The sequence below is a fragment of the Molossus molossus genome, unplaced genomic scaffold, assembly GCF_014108415.1.
Source record: "Molossus molossus isolate mMolMol1 unplaced genomic scaffold, mMolMol1.p scaffold_m16_p_14, whole genome shotgun sequence".
Classification (NCBI taxonomy): domain Eukaryota; kingdom Metazoa; phylum Chordata; class Mammalia; order Chiroptera; family Molossidae; genus Molossus; species Molossus molossus.
In genome coordinates, this window is record NW_023425349.1 from 39807487 (window position 1) to 39821067 (window position 13581).

The 13581-nt window shown below is 43.8% G+C and overlaps 1 protein-coding gene across 3 annotated transcripts in view; it reads left to right on the plus strand.

Moving 5' to 3' along the window:
- Nucleotides 1–13581, plus strand: part of FRMD3 (FERM domain containing 3) — a 270211-nt gene that overhangs the window by 152603 nt on the left and 104027 nt on the right. For all 3 annotated transcript variants that reach the window (XM_036261444.1, XM_036261445.1, XM_036261446.1), the window contains one exon: nucleotides 12322–12400. In XM_036261444.1, the coding sequence (XP_036117337.1) occupies nucleotides 12322–12400 (79 nt within the window). The remainder of the gene's footprint in view (nucleotides 1–12321; nucleotides 12401–13581) is intronic.

Here is a 13581-nt window from a genome sequence, read left to right on the forward strand (position 1 = left end):
TTAGCTATACTGTAGAGTTTTAAAAAAAAAGCAAGTAAAATGACCACATATAGAATGATCCATTTATATGAAAACGAACAGATTATTTATGTGAGAATAAAAGTGCCTAGAAGAAGGGCTGCTGAGATGTGTGGTAACCGTGGTTATCCCTGGGGAAGACAGGGGTGGAGGGAAGCGAGGAGCTCACACTTTATCATTATAGTTATGTTTTACTCAGATATTTTACAATGAGAATATTTTCATATATCACTTGGTAATAAAAAAGAGAAAATAAAAGGAGAGAAAGCTTTCTGCAGAAATCAAGAAAGAAAAAAAGGAAGGAAAGAATCAGAGTGTGTTACGCATCAAGCATGTGCTGTAAAAACAGAGACCTAGATGAGAGACAGCCGGCTTACTCCTCCAAAGAGGCTTAACCTGGCTGGTGCCTGACTAGCCCAGCAGGGTCGTTAAGATCTTCTTGCTCTAGTTACCAAGCATCCTGAAGGCACAGGGATGCTTGGAAATGGCTTCTGCGTGCAAATCGGGGTGAAGGACCTCCAGCATCTGCATAATACATGGTTCCCCTGAGCCGTGGGAGCAATGTTGTCAAGTGGCTGGCTGATGTCCCGCAGAGCTCCCTCCCTGCAGTTCGGATGGCTCTTCCCGGAAGCCTGCACTTTCTGTCTCTGATGGTAATATCTGTGGAGATTCAGTGACAGAAATGTGCTCTCTCGAGTTCTGGAGGCTAGAAGTTGGACAGCAAGGTGTCAGCAGAGCCCTGCACCCCCTGAAGGCTCCAGGGAGGATCCTTCCTTGGCTCTTCTAGCTGTCTTTTCTTGGTCAAATCCTTCTGTTGTTATAAAGTGCTGACATACTTGTGGAGAGGAAAATCCACTGGAGTCAAATCACTTTCTCAAGCCCTATTTCTACCTCCTTGTTTCAAAGCAAACACCTTAATCTAGCATCTTGCACCTGTTCATTCTCTTAAACATTTTAAAATTGAGACATAATTCACATACAACATATGTTTTAGGTGTACTCCATGGTGAATTGGTATTTGTATATATTGCAAAATGGTCTTCACAATAAGTCTATTTAACATCCGTCACCATACACAGTATTTTTTCTTGTGATGAAAACTTTTAAGATCTATTCTCTTAGCAACTTTCAAATGTGCAATACAGTATTGCTAACTGTAGTCAACGTGCTGTGCATTGCATTCTCAGGACTTATTTATTTTATAACAGGAAGTTTGTACCTTCTGACCCCCTTCACTGATTGTACCCACTCCCACCCCTGCCTCTGGCAACCACCAATCTGTTCTCTATCTATGAGCTTTTTTTTTTAGATTCCACATATAAGTGAGATATAAGTAAGATCATACAGTATTTGTCTTTCTCCGTCTGACTTATTTAATTTAGCATATTGTTCTTCAGGCCCATACATGTTATTGCAAATGGAAAAATTTCTTCCTTTTTATGGCTCAGTAATATTTCATTGTATGTATGTATTACATTCTCTTTATTCATTCATCCATTGGTGGCCACATAGGTTGTTCCCATGTGTTGGCTACTGTAAACAATGCTGCAATGAAAATGAGGGTGCTTAAGTCTTTTCAAGTTACTGTTTTCATTTTCTTTGGATAAATATCCAGGAGTGGAATTGCTGGATCATATGGTAGTTTATTTTTAATTTTTTGAGGATTCTCCATACTGTTTCACAGTGACCGCACCGATTTATGTCTCCAACAACAGTGCACAAGAGTTTCCTTTTCTTCCCATCACTGCCAACACTGTTTCTCTTTCCTACCTCTTGGTGTTGCCGGCCATCCTTGGTCTTCTTCCTTGGCTTGTAGCCGCACCGCTCCGGTCTCTGCCTCCATCTTCACATTACTCCTCCTCGTCCTTCTGTGTCCGACTGTCCTTCTTCTTCCTCTTAAAATGACATCAGCCATTGGATGTAGGGGCCACACTGACCCACTATGACCTCATGTTAACGTAATTTCATCTGCAAACATTCTTTTACCAAATACAGTCACATTGCGAGGTTTCGCGTAGACACACATTTTAGGGGGACACTAAGTCCACTGCACTGAGCATCCCCATTTAGATGGATCTTCCACACCTTTCAGTATTTCTGTTTACTTGGTGGGTGACCTTCATGCTTTTGCTTTGTGGCTCATTTTTCTCCTTTGTGTATGTTTTTTTGCTGAAGTTGATCATATGCTTCTGACAGTAAAGCTTCATGCATTTTTACTTCTCCAGACATAGTGAAAGTAGCCCCATCTCTGACCTACTGGGGAGGCATGTTCATTGTCCTCATTCATACACTTGTCTAGTGTTTAGTTTGGAAGTTTTCTTAACATGGTCTATTTTCTGAATGAGGCAGCTGAGCTCTGAGAGTACAGACTCTTGACTCTATTGCCGGGTCTTCATCACAGAGCACTGAGTCTCAAAGCATTGTTGAGGGTCAGGGAGGGCACACCTTCAAGAATATGTGTTCACAGTGCCTCTCCCACCCTCCAGCCCAGCAGACTCCTCTACCCACCTTGGGTCTCTAGGTCCCTCTGCCCTACCCTGCCATGATATTTTCCAACCCACCTTATATATTTACTTTAATGAATGTTCTGCTTGTTCCATCTGTAACCCAGATTACTACCTGGGTCCCCCTTTAATGTCTGGAGACCTTCACATGGGTCTCACTATGTCCACTACCTTGAAAGTACAAAATAGTGCTTGGAATTTTTGCTTGTACCCAGACATTTAACTCAGGAACATATACTTCCTCAAATCCATCTTTCCTATAGAATATTTTTGCCTTATATGAACCTGGATACAGAACTTAATGTTCTTTTAAACTTACTTAGTTTTGTGAATGTTGAATAGCAAATTTTATTTGTTTCAGTGAGTTATAAATGAATAATAAAAGTTTAAAATGTGATCTCTCCCAAGAATATATCTCACGTATTTTACATATCTAACCCTTAGGCTTTGTAACAAAGCTCCCCCAGAACATTTCAGGCAGCCATCCAAAGTCAGTGCTTCTTAGAGTGAGACCCCCCTGCAGCCCCATGACATCTTTCCAGTCGAGGTACACCACCACACAGAAGTCCGGTCCCAGGTTTCACCCTGTACTGGGTCCTACTGTCTCCAAGGAGGAGGATTTTCCAAAATCTCTACTGGAATAACGTCCTGCTATTTGAGGAGGCCCGTTAGAGATGAGTCATTAGTTTAGGTTCTCTCAGGTTCTCAGTTTTCCAGGGACAGTGCTCAGTGCTCTCTCTCCATCCTGATCACTGTCCCTGGGGCGAGCCACATGGGTGCACACTTTTCAGGACACCAAAAAAGCTGAGGAACACATGCTGAGGAAAATCCTTTAAAACTGCATTTAAAACAGCTATAGAATGTCCATCATCCACAGAACAAACTTTTACTGAATTCTACTATGTAGTATTTCTAGTAGAAATATTAACAAAATAAGGCCTTGCCTCTGCATTCAGGCAGGTCTTAGAGCAGTAATGAGACTTGCAAAAAACTCTAATGAAATGATGTGAACTAGAAAAGAGGTAGGCACACAGCCCTTGTGGCTCAGTGGTGGGGCATCATCCCATGCACCAAGAGATCATCAGTTTGATTCCCGGTCAGGGCACATGCCTGGGGTTGTGGGCTCAACCTCTAGTAGAGGGCGTGCAGGAGGCAGCGATCTATGTTCTTTCATCCATGTTTTTGTCTCTCTCTCTAAAAAGTCAACAAAAATGCTTTTAAAAAAAGAGGTAGGAATAATAAAGAACACAGATAAAGAAGCAAATAAGTGTTGTACAAGGAGTGAGAGGAGAAAGGGGTCAGGGAAAACCTCAGAGTTGGTGCCAACTGAAATGGGCATTGTGAGGTCTTCCCCTTCCTCTTGGTCCTCAACTTCATCCTCCTCCTCCACCTCCTTCTTTAACTTTATTCTCTAGAGCAGTTTTAACTTCACAGCAAATATAGCAGACAGTGCAAAGTTCTCTCTGCCCTCTGACACCCCACCAAACACACCACCTCCCCCACTGTCAACATCCAGCACGAGAGTGGGGCATTTGTTCCAGCTGGTGAACGGACACATCACTTCCACGCAAAGTCCATCGTTTACATTAGGGTTTGCTCTTGGTGTCGTACATTTTTTGGGTTTGGATCAATGTATGATGACGTGTATTCACCGTTGCAGTATTGTACAGAGTAGTGTCATTGACGAAAATCCTCTATACTCTTTCTGTTCATGTCATTCTCTCCCCTGATGCCTGGCAACCATTGATCTATTTACTGTCTCCTGAGACTTGCCATTTCCAGAATTTTACTGGGTGGACTCATGGGGGGTATAGCCTTTACAGATTGTCTTCTTTCAGTTAATAATATGCATTTAAGATTCCTCCATGTCTTATGGTTTAATAACTTCTTTTACAGTTTGCATTCAATATTATTCTACATTAGTTTCAGATGTGTAGTATAGTGGTTAGACAGTCATGTCCTTTATAGAGTGGTCCTTCTGATATTTCAGGTACTTGTCTGGGCCCATACATAGTTATTATAATATTATTAAATATATTCCCTGTGCTGTAATTTACATCTCTGTGACTATTCTGTAACTACCAAGTGGTACTTCTTAATCTCTTCACTTTTTTCACCTAGTCCCCTAAACCCCCTCCTCTCTGGAGGCCATCAGTATGTTTTCTGTATTTCTGAGTCTGTTTCAATTTTGTTTGTTTACTTTATCCTTTTTTTTCCTTACCTGAGGACATTTTTCCATTTTTTGTTCATATAGAGTGGGAGGGGGGGGGGAGAGAGAGAGAGAGAGAGAGAGAGAGAGAACATCGATGTGAAAGGGACACATCAAGTGGTTGCCACCTGCACAACCCAGCCAGGGCCAGGGACAAACTGCAACCAAGTTACGTGCCCTTAGTGGGAACCGAACCCGGGTCTCTCTGGACTGCAGGTCGACGCTCTAACTGCTGAGCCAAACCGGCCAGGGCTGTTTACTTTATTCTTCAGATTCCACATATAAGTGAAATCATATGGTATTTGTTTTTCTCTGACTTATTTCATGTAAGGTCCATTCATGTTGTCACAAGTGGTGAGATTTTATTCTTTTTTATGGCTGAATAGTATCCCATTGTGTATATGTACCACCACTTTTTTATCCACTCATTTACTGATGGGCACTTGGGCTATTTCCACAGCTTGGCTGTTGTAAATAACACTGCATTGAACACAAAGCTGCATATATTCTTTTGAATCAGTGTTTTGGGTTTCTTTGGATACATTTCCAGAAGTGGAATTGTTGGGCCATAATAAAATTGCATTTTTAAGTTTTTGAGCAGCCTCCACACTGTTTTCCACAATGTTCTCAGGCAGTCTGCTGATTGCTTTACATCATAACGCATATCATCTTCATAGTGGTCTCGATATCAGGGGTCAGTAACCTATGCCCCTGGGTCAACCCGCCTGCCATCTGGTTTGGTATGACCTGCGGGCTGGGAATAGGTCTCATATTTTTAAATGGTTGCGGGGGTGGGCGGGTGAAGCAAAGGACAATATTGTGTGACACATGAAGATTATATGGAGCTAAGATTTCAGTGTTGCCTTGGCATCAGCCGTGCCTGTTTATCTATACCTTGTCTGCAGTAGCTTTCCCACCAGACAGCAGAGTGGAGTCGTTGAAAAAGAGACCTTGAGGAGGCCCGGAGAGGAAAGTAGGTCCCTGGCCCCTTGCGGAGGGATCTTGCTGATGGGTCACTGTTTCCATCATTCTCCTCATTTCACAGAAGAGGAAATGGAAGCTGAGAGGTTCAGTTTGGCCATAGCAAGGTGCCCAAATGGCGAGCTTGAGACTAGCCATGTTGGACATGAAGTCCCTGGTGGAGCCTTTCCCGAACAGATAGGCAGGCGGAGAGCCGAGAGCAAGGATCTGCCCGGCATTCCCGCCGCGGAGAGGGCTCCTCGAGCGACGTCACTCGGACACGCGTGTGGGCGCGTGGTGTGCGCAACTGAAGCGTAAGAGAGCCAGAACAGGAGGATGAATTAAATAGGACTTTAAAAAAAAGCCTGTCTCTGCTCTGCAAGTAGAGGCAACAGAGTGCCAGCAATATCTTGGAGGCTGCTGGATGTCATTCCGCAAAAGGGAGCTGGGGGGATTGTCACTGCGGTGGGTGCCCATGATAGTAGCAGTTGTCACCGACTGATGGATCATTTCCAACGAGGGGAGCAGTCCTTGCGAGAGCAGTTCTCGGGGGCTGATTCGTCGAACACATCCCATGAGTTACAGTTTGTGGAAAGAGTGAGGGATGCTCTGTCCTTCTGGCGTCCAGGTGTCGCTGTGCAGAAAGAGTGTGTGTGCCTGAGCGGTTCGTCAGCGCGGCAGTTCTCACGCTCAGGCCCCCGGGAGGTCCACTTCGCGTGATGAGGAATGAAAGGTGTCAGTTGTACTGAAAAGGCCAGGGGCCCTTGATGCCCACTTGGGGTCCTTTGGAAAGTAAGCCTCTTATTTGCAGGGTGTTCGTGGTCCTTTCTTCCACACCAGACCCTTTGCAATATTTCTGCAGAGTCTGAGTCTGACAAATTGGTCACACCCCACTCCCACCCCAACAGAGTTCCAAGGGAGGGAGGCGGGAGAGAGAGTCCAGGTATAGGAATTGCCCTAGCATCTGCCAGAGCCACGGGCTCTGTGTTTCAACTACTGTTTAGAGGAGTTCGGGGACATTGTTCATAGCTGTCAGCCAGAATGTAAATGAGAGAGATTATGATTTTATATGTCTATTCCTGAAATTGTTCTTTTTTCCTATATTTACAATGATTGGAGGAAGACCTCTGCATTTTAAGAAAAGCTGCTAAGTGATGTTTCACTCCCCAAACATGTCCTATTTGTTTCTACAAAGATTTGAGGATGGTTGTTGGTTAAAAATAGAAAGTTGTTTTTTTAAATCTGGTAGCCTGCTCACTTAATCCTTTGGCATCCCCATCCCCAATTCTGGGCAAGGTCTCCAAGTGGAGGTGAGAAAGTCTGTCTCTGCTTTATAAACACCTGTTCTTCTCCCTGTTAACAAACTGCCCACATCAATACACCCCGGGATCTACCCCGCGGAGACACTTGGCCCCCCCCCACCCCATCTGGCAGGTAACAGGGGAGGGAGTGTGAGAGAGGAGCCCTGCAGCGTTCTGTGCAATTATGTGCTCCTGGAATGTTTTAAGTGGATTTCTTCCTGCTCTACTACTCAGGTGTTCTAATTTTTAGCACTTACATGGCTGAGTAAAATGTTTTTCAGCCGCTGAGCTGCTAATTTAATTCAGTCTTCTCCATCTCCTCCCTCCCATTTCCCACTTCCCCTCTCCTCTCTTCTTCGGGTAGGAGTGTTTATCCCCACAAAACAAAAGCTTACATTTAGAGAACGTGTTGTGTGCCTGTGCACACACCTGTGGGGCCCCTTGTGCTGTCCCCTCTTCCAGAGAAGTTAGGTGGCTTGCTCGAGGTCACTGTTGGATGTCCCCTTCAAATTTCAGAGTCTCAGCCCCTGGTGGTGGGGATGCCACCCCCCGTGTGCCTCTGTCACTGCGGCTGAAGCTTTCAGTACTACCGCAGAGGTGCTCTTCGGTGTCTTCCCTGTGGGTGACCACACTGTCTAGTCTAGCAAAGATGCACAGTGACTGCTTAATGACACCCGTGGGTAGGGCCCCAGTGTAGAGTGTGGGTTTTATTGCCTATGTGTTACCTCTATGCCAGATGCTTTCTGCTCCACAGATAGGTCCTTCATTAGACGTTTCCAACTACTGGTTCTGTGCCAAATGGTTGGCACAGATAAGAGTCATCCTTTATTCCTCTTTCTCTGTAGCTTAAGAATAAGAAGACATGGAAGATGGAACGGAAGAGACACTTAGCTGTTTAGAGAAGAGAACAGGCTGGTCTGCACGAGGGGATCTGCCCTTAGACGTGTTCCGGGGAGTGAGTGCTAGCTGTTACACCTGGAAGTCTCCTTCGGTCTGCCACACCGCTGATATGGTGCATGCTAGGGCTCGACAGGGGGGCTCTTGACTCCAAACCAGTGCCCACACGTTTGGGGGTGACTTTTCCACCATCCTCTTGTTGAATGATTTAAATTTTAAATACATTCAATTATTTGGTTTTCTAGAAGGTACTTACTTTTGTGGATTTGGTTATAGTCAGGATGAGAAAAGGGAGCAGGTGGGCGTGGTCTTTCCTCACCTCTTGGATTCTTTCTGCTTCACTCTTCATAGCACTTATGACCTATGTATTTTACTTTTTATTTTGGTTTTATACATGTATATCCCACAAGAATGTGTTCTCCATGAAGACAGAATTTTTGTCTGTTTACAGCTGCTATTATTTGTACATCTAAACCTGTGCCTGGTACCCAGTGGGTGCCCAAAAAGTATTTGTTGATTGAATTAATTATTATTTTTTCTTCTCTAGAAGTAGCTTTTCTAACCGACTCTAGAGTCCCTTAATTTGTTCCAGATATTGAAGGGCAGAAATTGAGATGTAGGATCAGTGGTTTTCAAAATATAAGCCTAAAAAGTGCCATAGTAATTCAGACTATGGACCCTCTAGACCAGTGTTTGGATGGGATGAAAGTGATGGTAGGGCCGGCTCCTCTTGTTGACATTGGCCTCAAAGGTTGGGAATCATTCATTCATTCATTCACTCATTCATTTAACCAGACAGTCAGAGAGTCAATCTTTTATCAGTAATAAGCTCTGGGGATAAAAAGCTGAACAAGACATATGGGTCCATATCCTCATAAATCTTGTTATCCACAGGTAGATCAATATTTTTGGGGAAATTATTAATGTTTTTAGCCTGTTCCAACTCTATGAAGAAGCATTCCTCAGCTTTACTACTTGCTTTATAATATAATCTTGCAGCCAGAGCCTCAGGTGAGTTCTTCAAGGAGCAGCCTGCCGCCTGGGGCCTCTTCAGGCCTGAGCGATGAGGTGGAGCGCCTAGCAGAGCTGGCCCTGGAGCTTGTGGTTCACCATGTCAAAATCCTGGCTCCTGACGTACAGGGGAGTCCTCTTCTTTTACTGGGGTCAGTGATGCTGGATCAATCTGAAGAGAAAGACACAGTAGGGGTATATATGATCATAGAAGAAAATGGATAGAAAAGATCAGACTTGAAAAGTGACTCCTCTGGTTTTTTCCTGCTGCCCACTCTCAGCCCTTCTCTGATAATGGGTCTCGCAGTGAGCACATCACTAGTTCCTTGTATTACTATCTGCCACCATCACATCCTAGAGAATAGAGGGAGAGATCAGGAACTGTGACTTTTTATGTGTGACTTAGCAACAGCATATATGAAAAGAATTAAGAATGTTGGTCTGTTGTGAATCAACATTGAGATGAGGGGAAGCAGCAGTTATGTCCAAAGTGATGCAGATGGTGGTCCCCTCACCTGAGCAGAAGTGGCCACGTCTGAAACCCTATGCTGGAGGACACACAGAGTAGACAGGAATATACCGAGGTGAGGGCACTCAAAACTGCCTCACGTGAGGAGCTGTTAAAGGAATGGAATGTTTCTTTTAGAGGAGACTCAGAAGGATCACAAGCACTGTCTTCAAGTGAAGGAAGGGCTCTGTGTGTCGGAAAAGCGTTAGACCGTCTGGAGCTTGAGGTCTCGGCATGAGGATGACTGGTGGGAGGATTTCCCACAGTCAGGGGTCCTCACAGATGGCCACCTGGGGTGCTGATCCCTTGGGAGGAGTGCAGTCTGATTGGTATCCAGGAGCACAGATAACTGCTGAAGCCAGCCCAGGGCATGGTGAACAGATATGCTGACTTGGTAGGAGACAAAATCACAGAGCTCGTTTGGGACCATCTTCCGTGGTCTTATTTTCTCCAATTTGCCTGAAGTTGGCTTTTATTTTTCTGTTCTCTTTAAGATATTTTCCCATTCCTGTTGACCCAACAGTTCAAATTTTGGGAGGTTGTGTAATTGAAGTAAAAATACAAGTATTTAATGCTATACACATAATTATATATCCTTGTGCATATTTCCTATTATAAATATATATAAAATTAAAATTTAAATATATATATATATAATTTCAATTGTGATAAAAGAGAAGAGTGGAAGTAGTGGAGTAAATTCTCCAGTGTATCCATAGTATGAACTATTATGCAGTTATTACAGCTCTAGATCTACCATCCTGGAGGGTGGGGAGAATGTAGAATTACGTGAGAAAAGCAAGAGAAACATCTGTACTATGATGTTTTGTGAGACTAAATTATAGAAATATCTCTCATATATATAATCATGTTGGCATATATTTGGGAAGAATATAGATTAAGTTGTTAGCAGTGGTGGAGAATTTGAGGTGGGGTGGTGATCTGAGGGTAGGAATAGAAACCAAGTGAAGGAAAGTGAAAGGGGTTGGCTCTGTCTATCTATCCGTCTGTATCTATCTATCTATCTATCTATCTATCTATCTATCTATCTATCATCTTTCTATCATCTATCTCCTTCCTTCCTCCCTCCCTCCCTCCCTCCCTCCCTCCCTCCCTCCCTCCCTCCCTCCCTCCCTCCCTCCCTCCCTTCCTTCCTTCCTTCCTTCCTTCCTTCCTTCCTTCCTTCCTTCCTTCCTTCCTTCCTTCCATCTTCATTGGTTGTGCTTACCCATGTATTAATTTTGAGGACTTTAATGAAAAGAAAGAAGGAGAAAACTTCCTTATGTTATTTCCACTTTTTGCTCTGTTGTTCTTCTCTTATAAAAACTCTCAATCTTTCTAATTAAGAATAATCCATGGGTTTTATAATAAAATGCTCATTAGTTTTAATTCTTTAGAGATGATTGTTTAAACAATTTAACAGAAATCTTAGAACTGTGTAAAGATAAACTATTTTGAGTCAAAATGGAATTTCTGGATATCATGAAAGATGATTGACTTAAGAATCACGTGTATTTACCTCTGTTGTTTTGTTGCTTTATAGGAGGTGTCCATTTACTCCTGGTGTCCAGAAACATATTTTCTTTCTTAAATCTAGGGAACACAGGGCTGGGTTAGGAGCTCCCAACTCAGTTAAGAAATTTGCTAATTCCCGATGGGAAAGGAGAGATCTGAATGGAGAGTTCTGACATATATGTGTGTGTGCGTGTGTGTGTATTTAATCCTCACCCAAGGATATGCCTTTCATTGATTCTAGAGAGAGAGAAAGGGAGAGGGAGAGAGAGAAACATTGATTGGTTGCCTCACACATGCAATCCTGTGTGTATATTTTAAATCAGTTTTTCTCTGTTGAGACAGCCAGCAAGATACTGCTGTTTTCCTGTGATTTGGATGCTTTCTTTTAAATTAGTTTTAAGAATTGTTTTCCTTGTTAAACTATCCTCATTATACATTCATATTTAATGCTTACAGTCCTTTCTATGTAAAGAATTTTGCTGCATACAGAACAGCCCCAGACTTTGTAGAGTTGGCTGGTGATTTAAACCCTGGTTATAATGAAGGGGGTTTGGGGGAGAATAGGATGCCGTTTCTTAGATCCAGACTCAGAGCTGATGCTAAGTAGCCACACTGATACAAAGGCAATAAATGAGTGGGCATGTCAGAGCTGTAGAAATAGTAATATTAACCATCATATGTATCTTACTGCACTTGTGTGCATTTATTGGGTTAATATTGCAAGTCAGCAGTAGTCTTATAATTATAAGTGTCAGAAATCCTGTAGAATCCCCTTAGCTGATCACTGAGTTTGGGATATTTAATGTAGTTAAGACATTCCAGAATCATGGATCTCAACCAGAATGTCAATCTGCATAGTACTATCTTGATTCAGATAAATCAGGAAGTTATAAAAGTATTTATTTTCATACAAGTGACTGCCTCATAGATAGATAACACTAAAATAATATGAGAAAAAAAATAAAGTAGAATCTTTACTGTGTGTGGCTGACTCCATTAAAAAAAAAAGCTCAATTTTAGTTCAAAGGCACCATTGCTTTGGGAAAACTAGTCACGTGCAGTGACGTTGTTCCACCTCACCGGCTAGAGAGTATTTCACTAGGCTGAAAACCTGAGCGATGCTTGTGGGCAATTTGTCGCCGGGGGGTGGGCAGCATAGGAAGGGAACATGTCCTCTGGAGCTGTGACCCGGAAGGATGTGCTGCTGGACTAGACGGTCTGCGTTTGGCTTGGTCGTCTGTCAAGAGTTTTGAGTTGTGTTGTCACTGTGGCTTTGATTTCTTGCGTATAATACCTGCTTCATCCAGAAAATCGCCCTCTCCCAGCCCCAGGCCAGGCTGTAAGGCTTCCTGGTGTTTTGCGGCTTTTCTCATGCCTTTTTTTTTTATGATGTTTCAGCTTATCCACCATACACCATGTGCTTTAGAGTGAAATTCTACCCACACGAACCCCTGAAGATTAAAGAAGAGCTCACAAGGTATTTTTCACTTGTTTTCTGTTTCACGTGCCCCTTGCACCAGCCAGGGTCCCGAGTCTTACAGGCCTGAGGTGCCTTGTCTGGAGCACAGGGTCTCGAGCGGGCGCTCAGCTCAGCCTTCCGTTTGGAATGTTTCTCTTGCACGGAATTGTCTCGGGTTTTCCAAACACTCGTCCTTGGGAGTGTAATTAACTGTGCAAAAAAGGAGCGGTTATAAGGAGGGGGTGCTCTCTGAAAACGTCTGACAGTGGGGTGCTAAAAATAAATAGACGATGACTGTCTTTAGAACATGGCCAAGTTCATTGCGAGCGAAGCCCCTAGGCCTGTCTTCTACATCTAAGCTTTTCTGGGAGGGAAAAGATCACTTGACAGAATGGACTGTTTGCTACTCCTTCTACTAAACGACGGACGGGGGGCCAGCTTCCCTCTCCGTCTAGACCCTTCTCAGCCCAACTCTCTGAATTTTCCAATTCTCAGGCTTCCCCACTTCTCATCTCCCTCTGCTGGGGCCACATTCAGTCCACATTCTGGGGGTCTCGCTTCCGGGAACAGCCTGGGCCAGTGCAGCTGAGCAGGGTCCCAGAAGGGCCAGTTCAGTGGACGGGTTAGAGCCATTCTGTGCTTAGCTCCTGGCGAGGCTGTGATCTGGTGGCTGCAAATATCATTCTGTCTAACTGTCTCTCACAATAGCCTCCATAGGTACGAAAGCCACAGAGATCAAGTGCGGGTCCCTGATCACTGTTCGCAGGGACATGTGCTGGGTGCTTGGGGATTTTGCTTTCTCATTATCCATGAATGTCTGGGAAAGCCTGGCTGTAGTGGCCCTGAGGTGACGTTGGTTCCATTCTCTGTTGTGAGTTTGCACACAGCCATTTAGTGAGGTTTGTACTTGGGGGCAGGATATAGGTGTGGAAGGGAGAAATACATAGATAATGGATGTTATAAGTGATGGTTAGTATTCTGCAATCTGGCCTGCTGTGTTTCTTAAATCGAGAGAAAGTACATATAACGTAAATTCATTTTACCATTTGAAAGAGGACAATTCATTGGCATGAAGCACATTCATAATGTTAGGCAACCCTCACCGCTGCCAAGTTCCAAAATGTTTTCTCATCACCCCAGAAAGAAACACTGTATCCATCAGCAGTCACTACTCAGTCTCCTCGCCCCCAGCCCCCGGC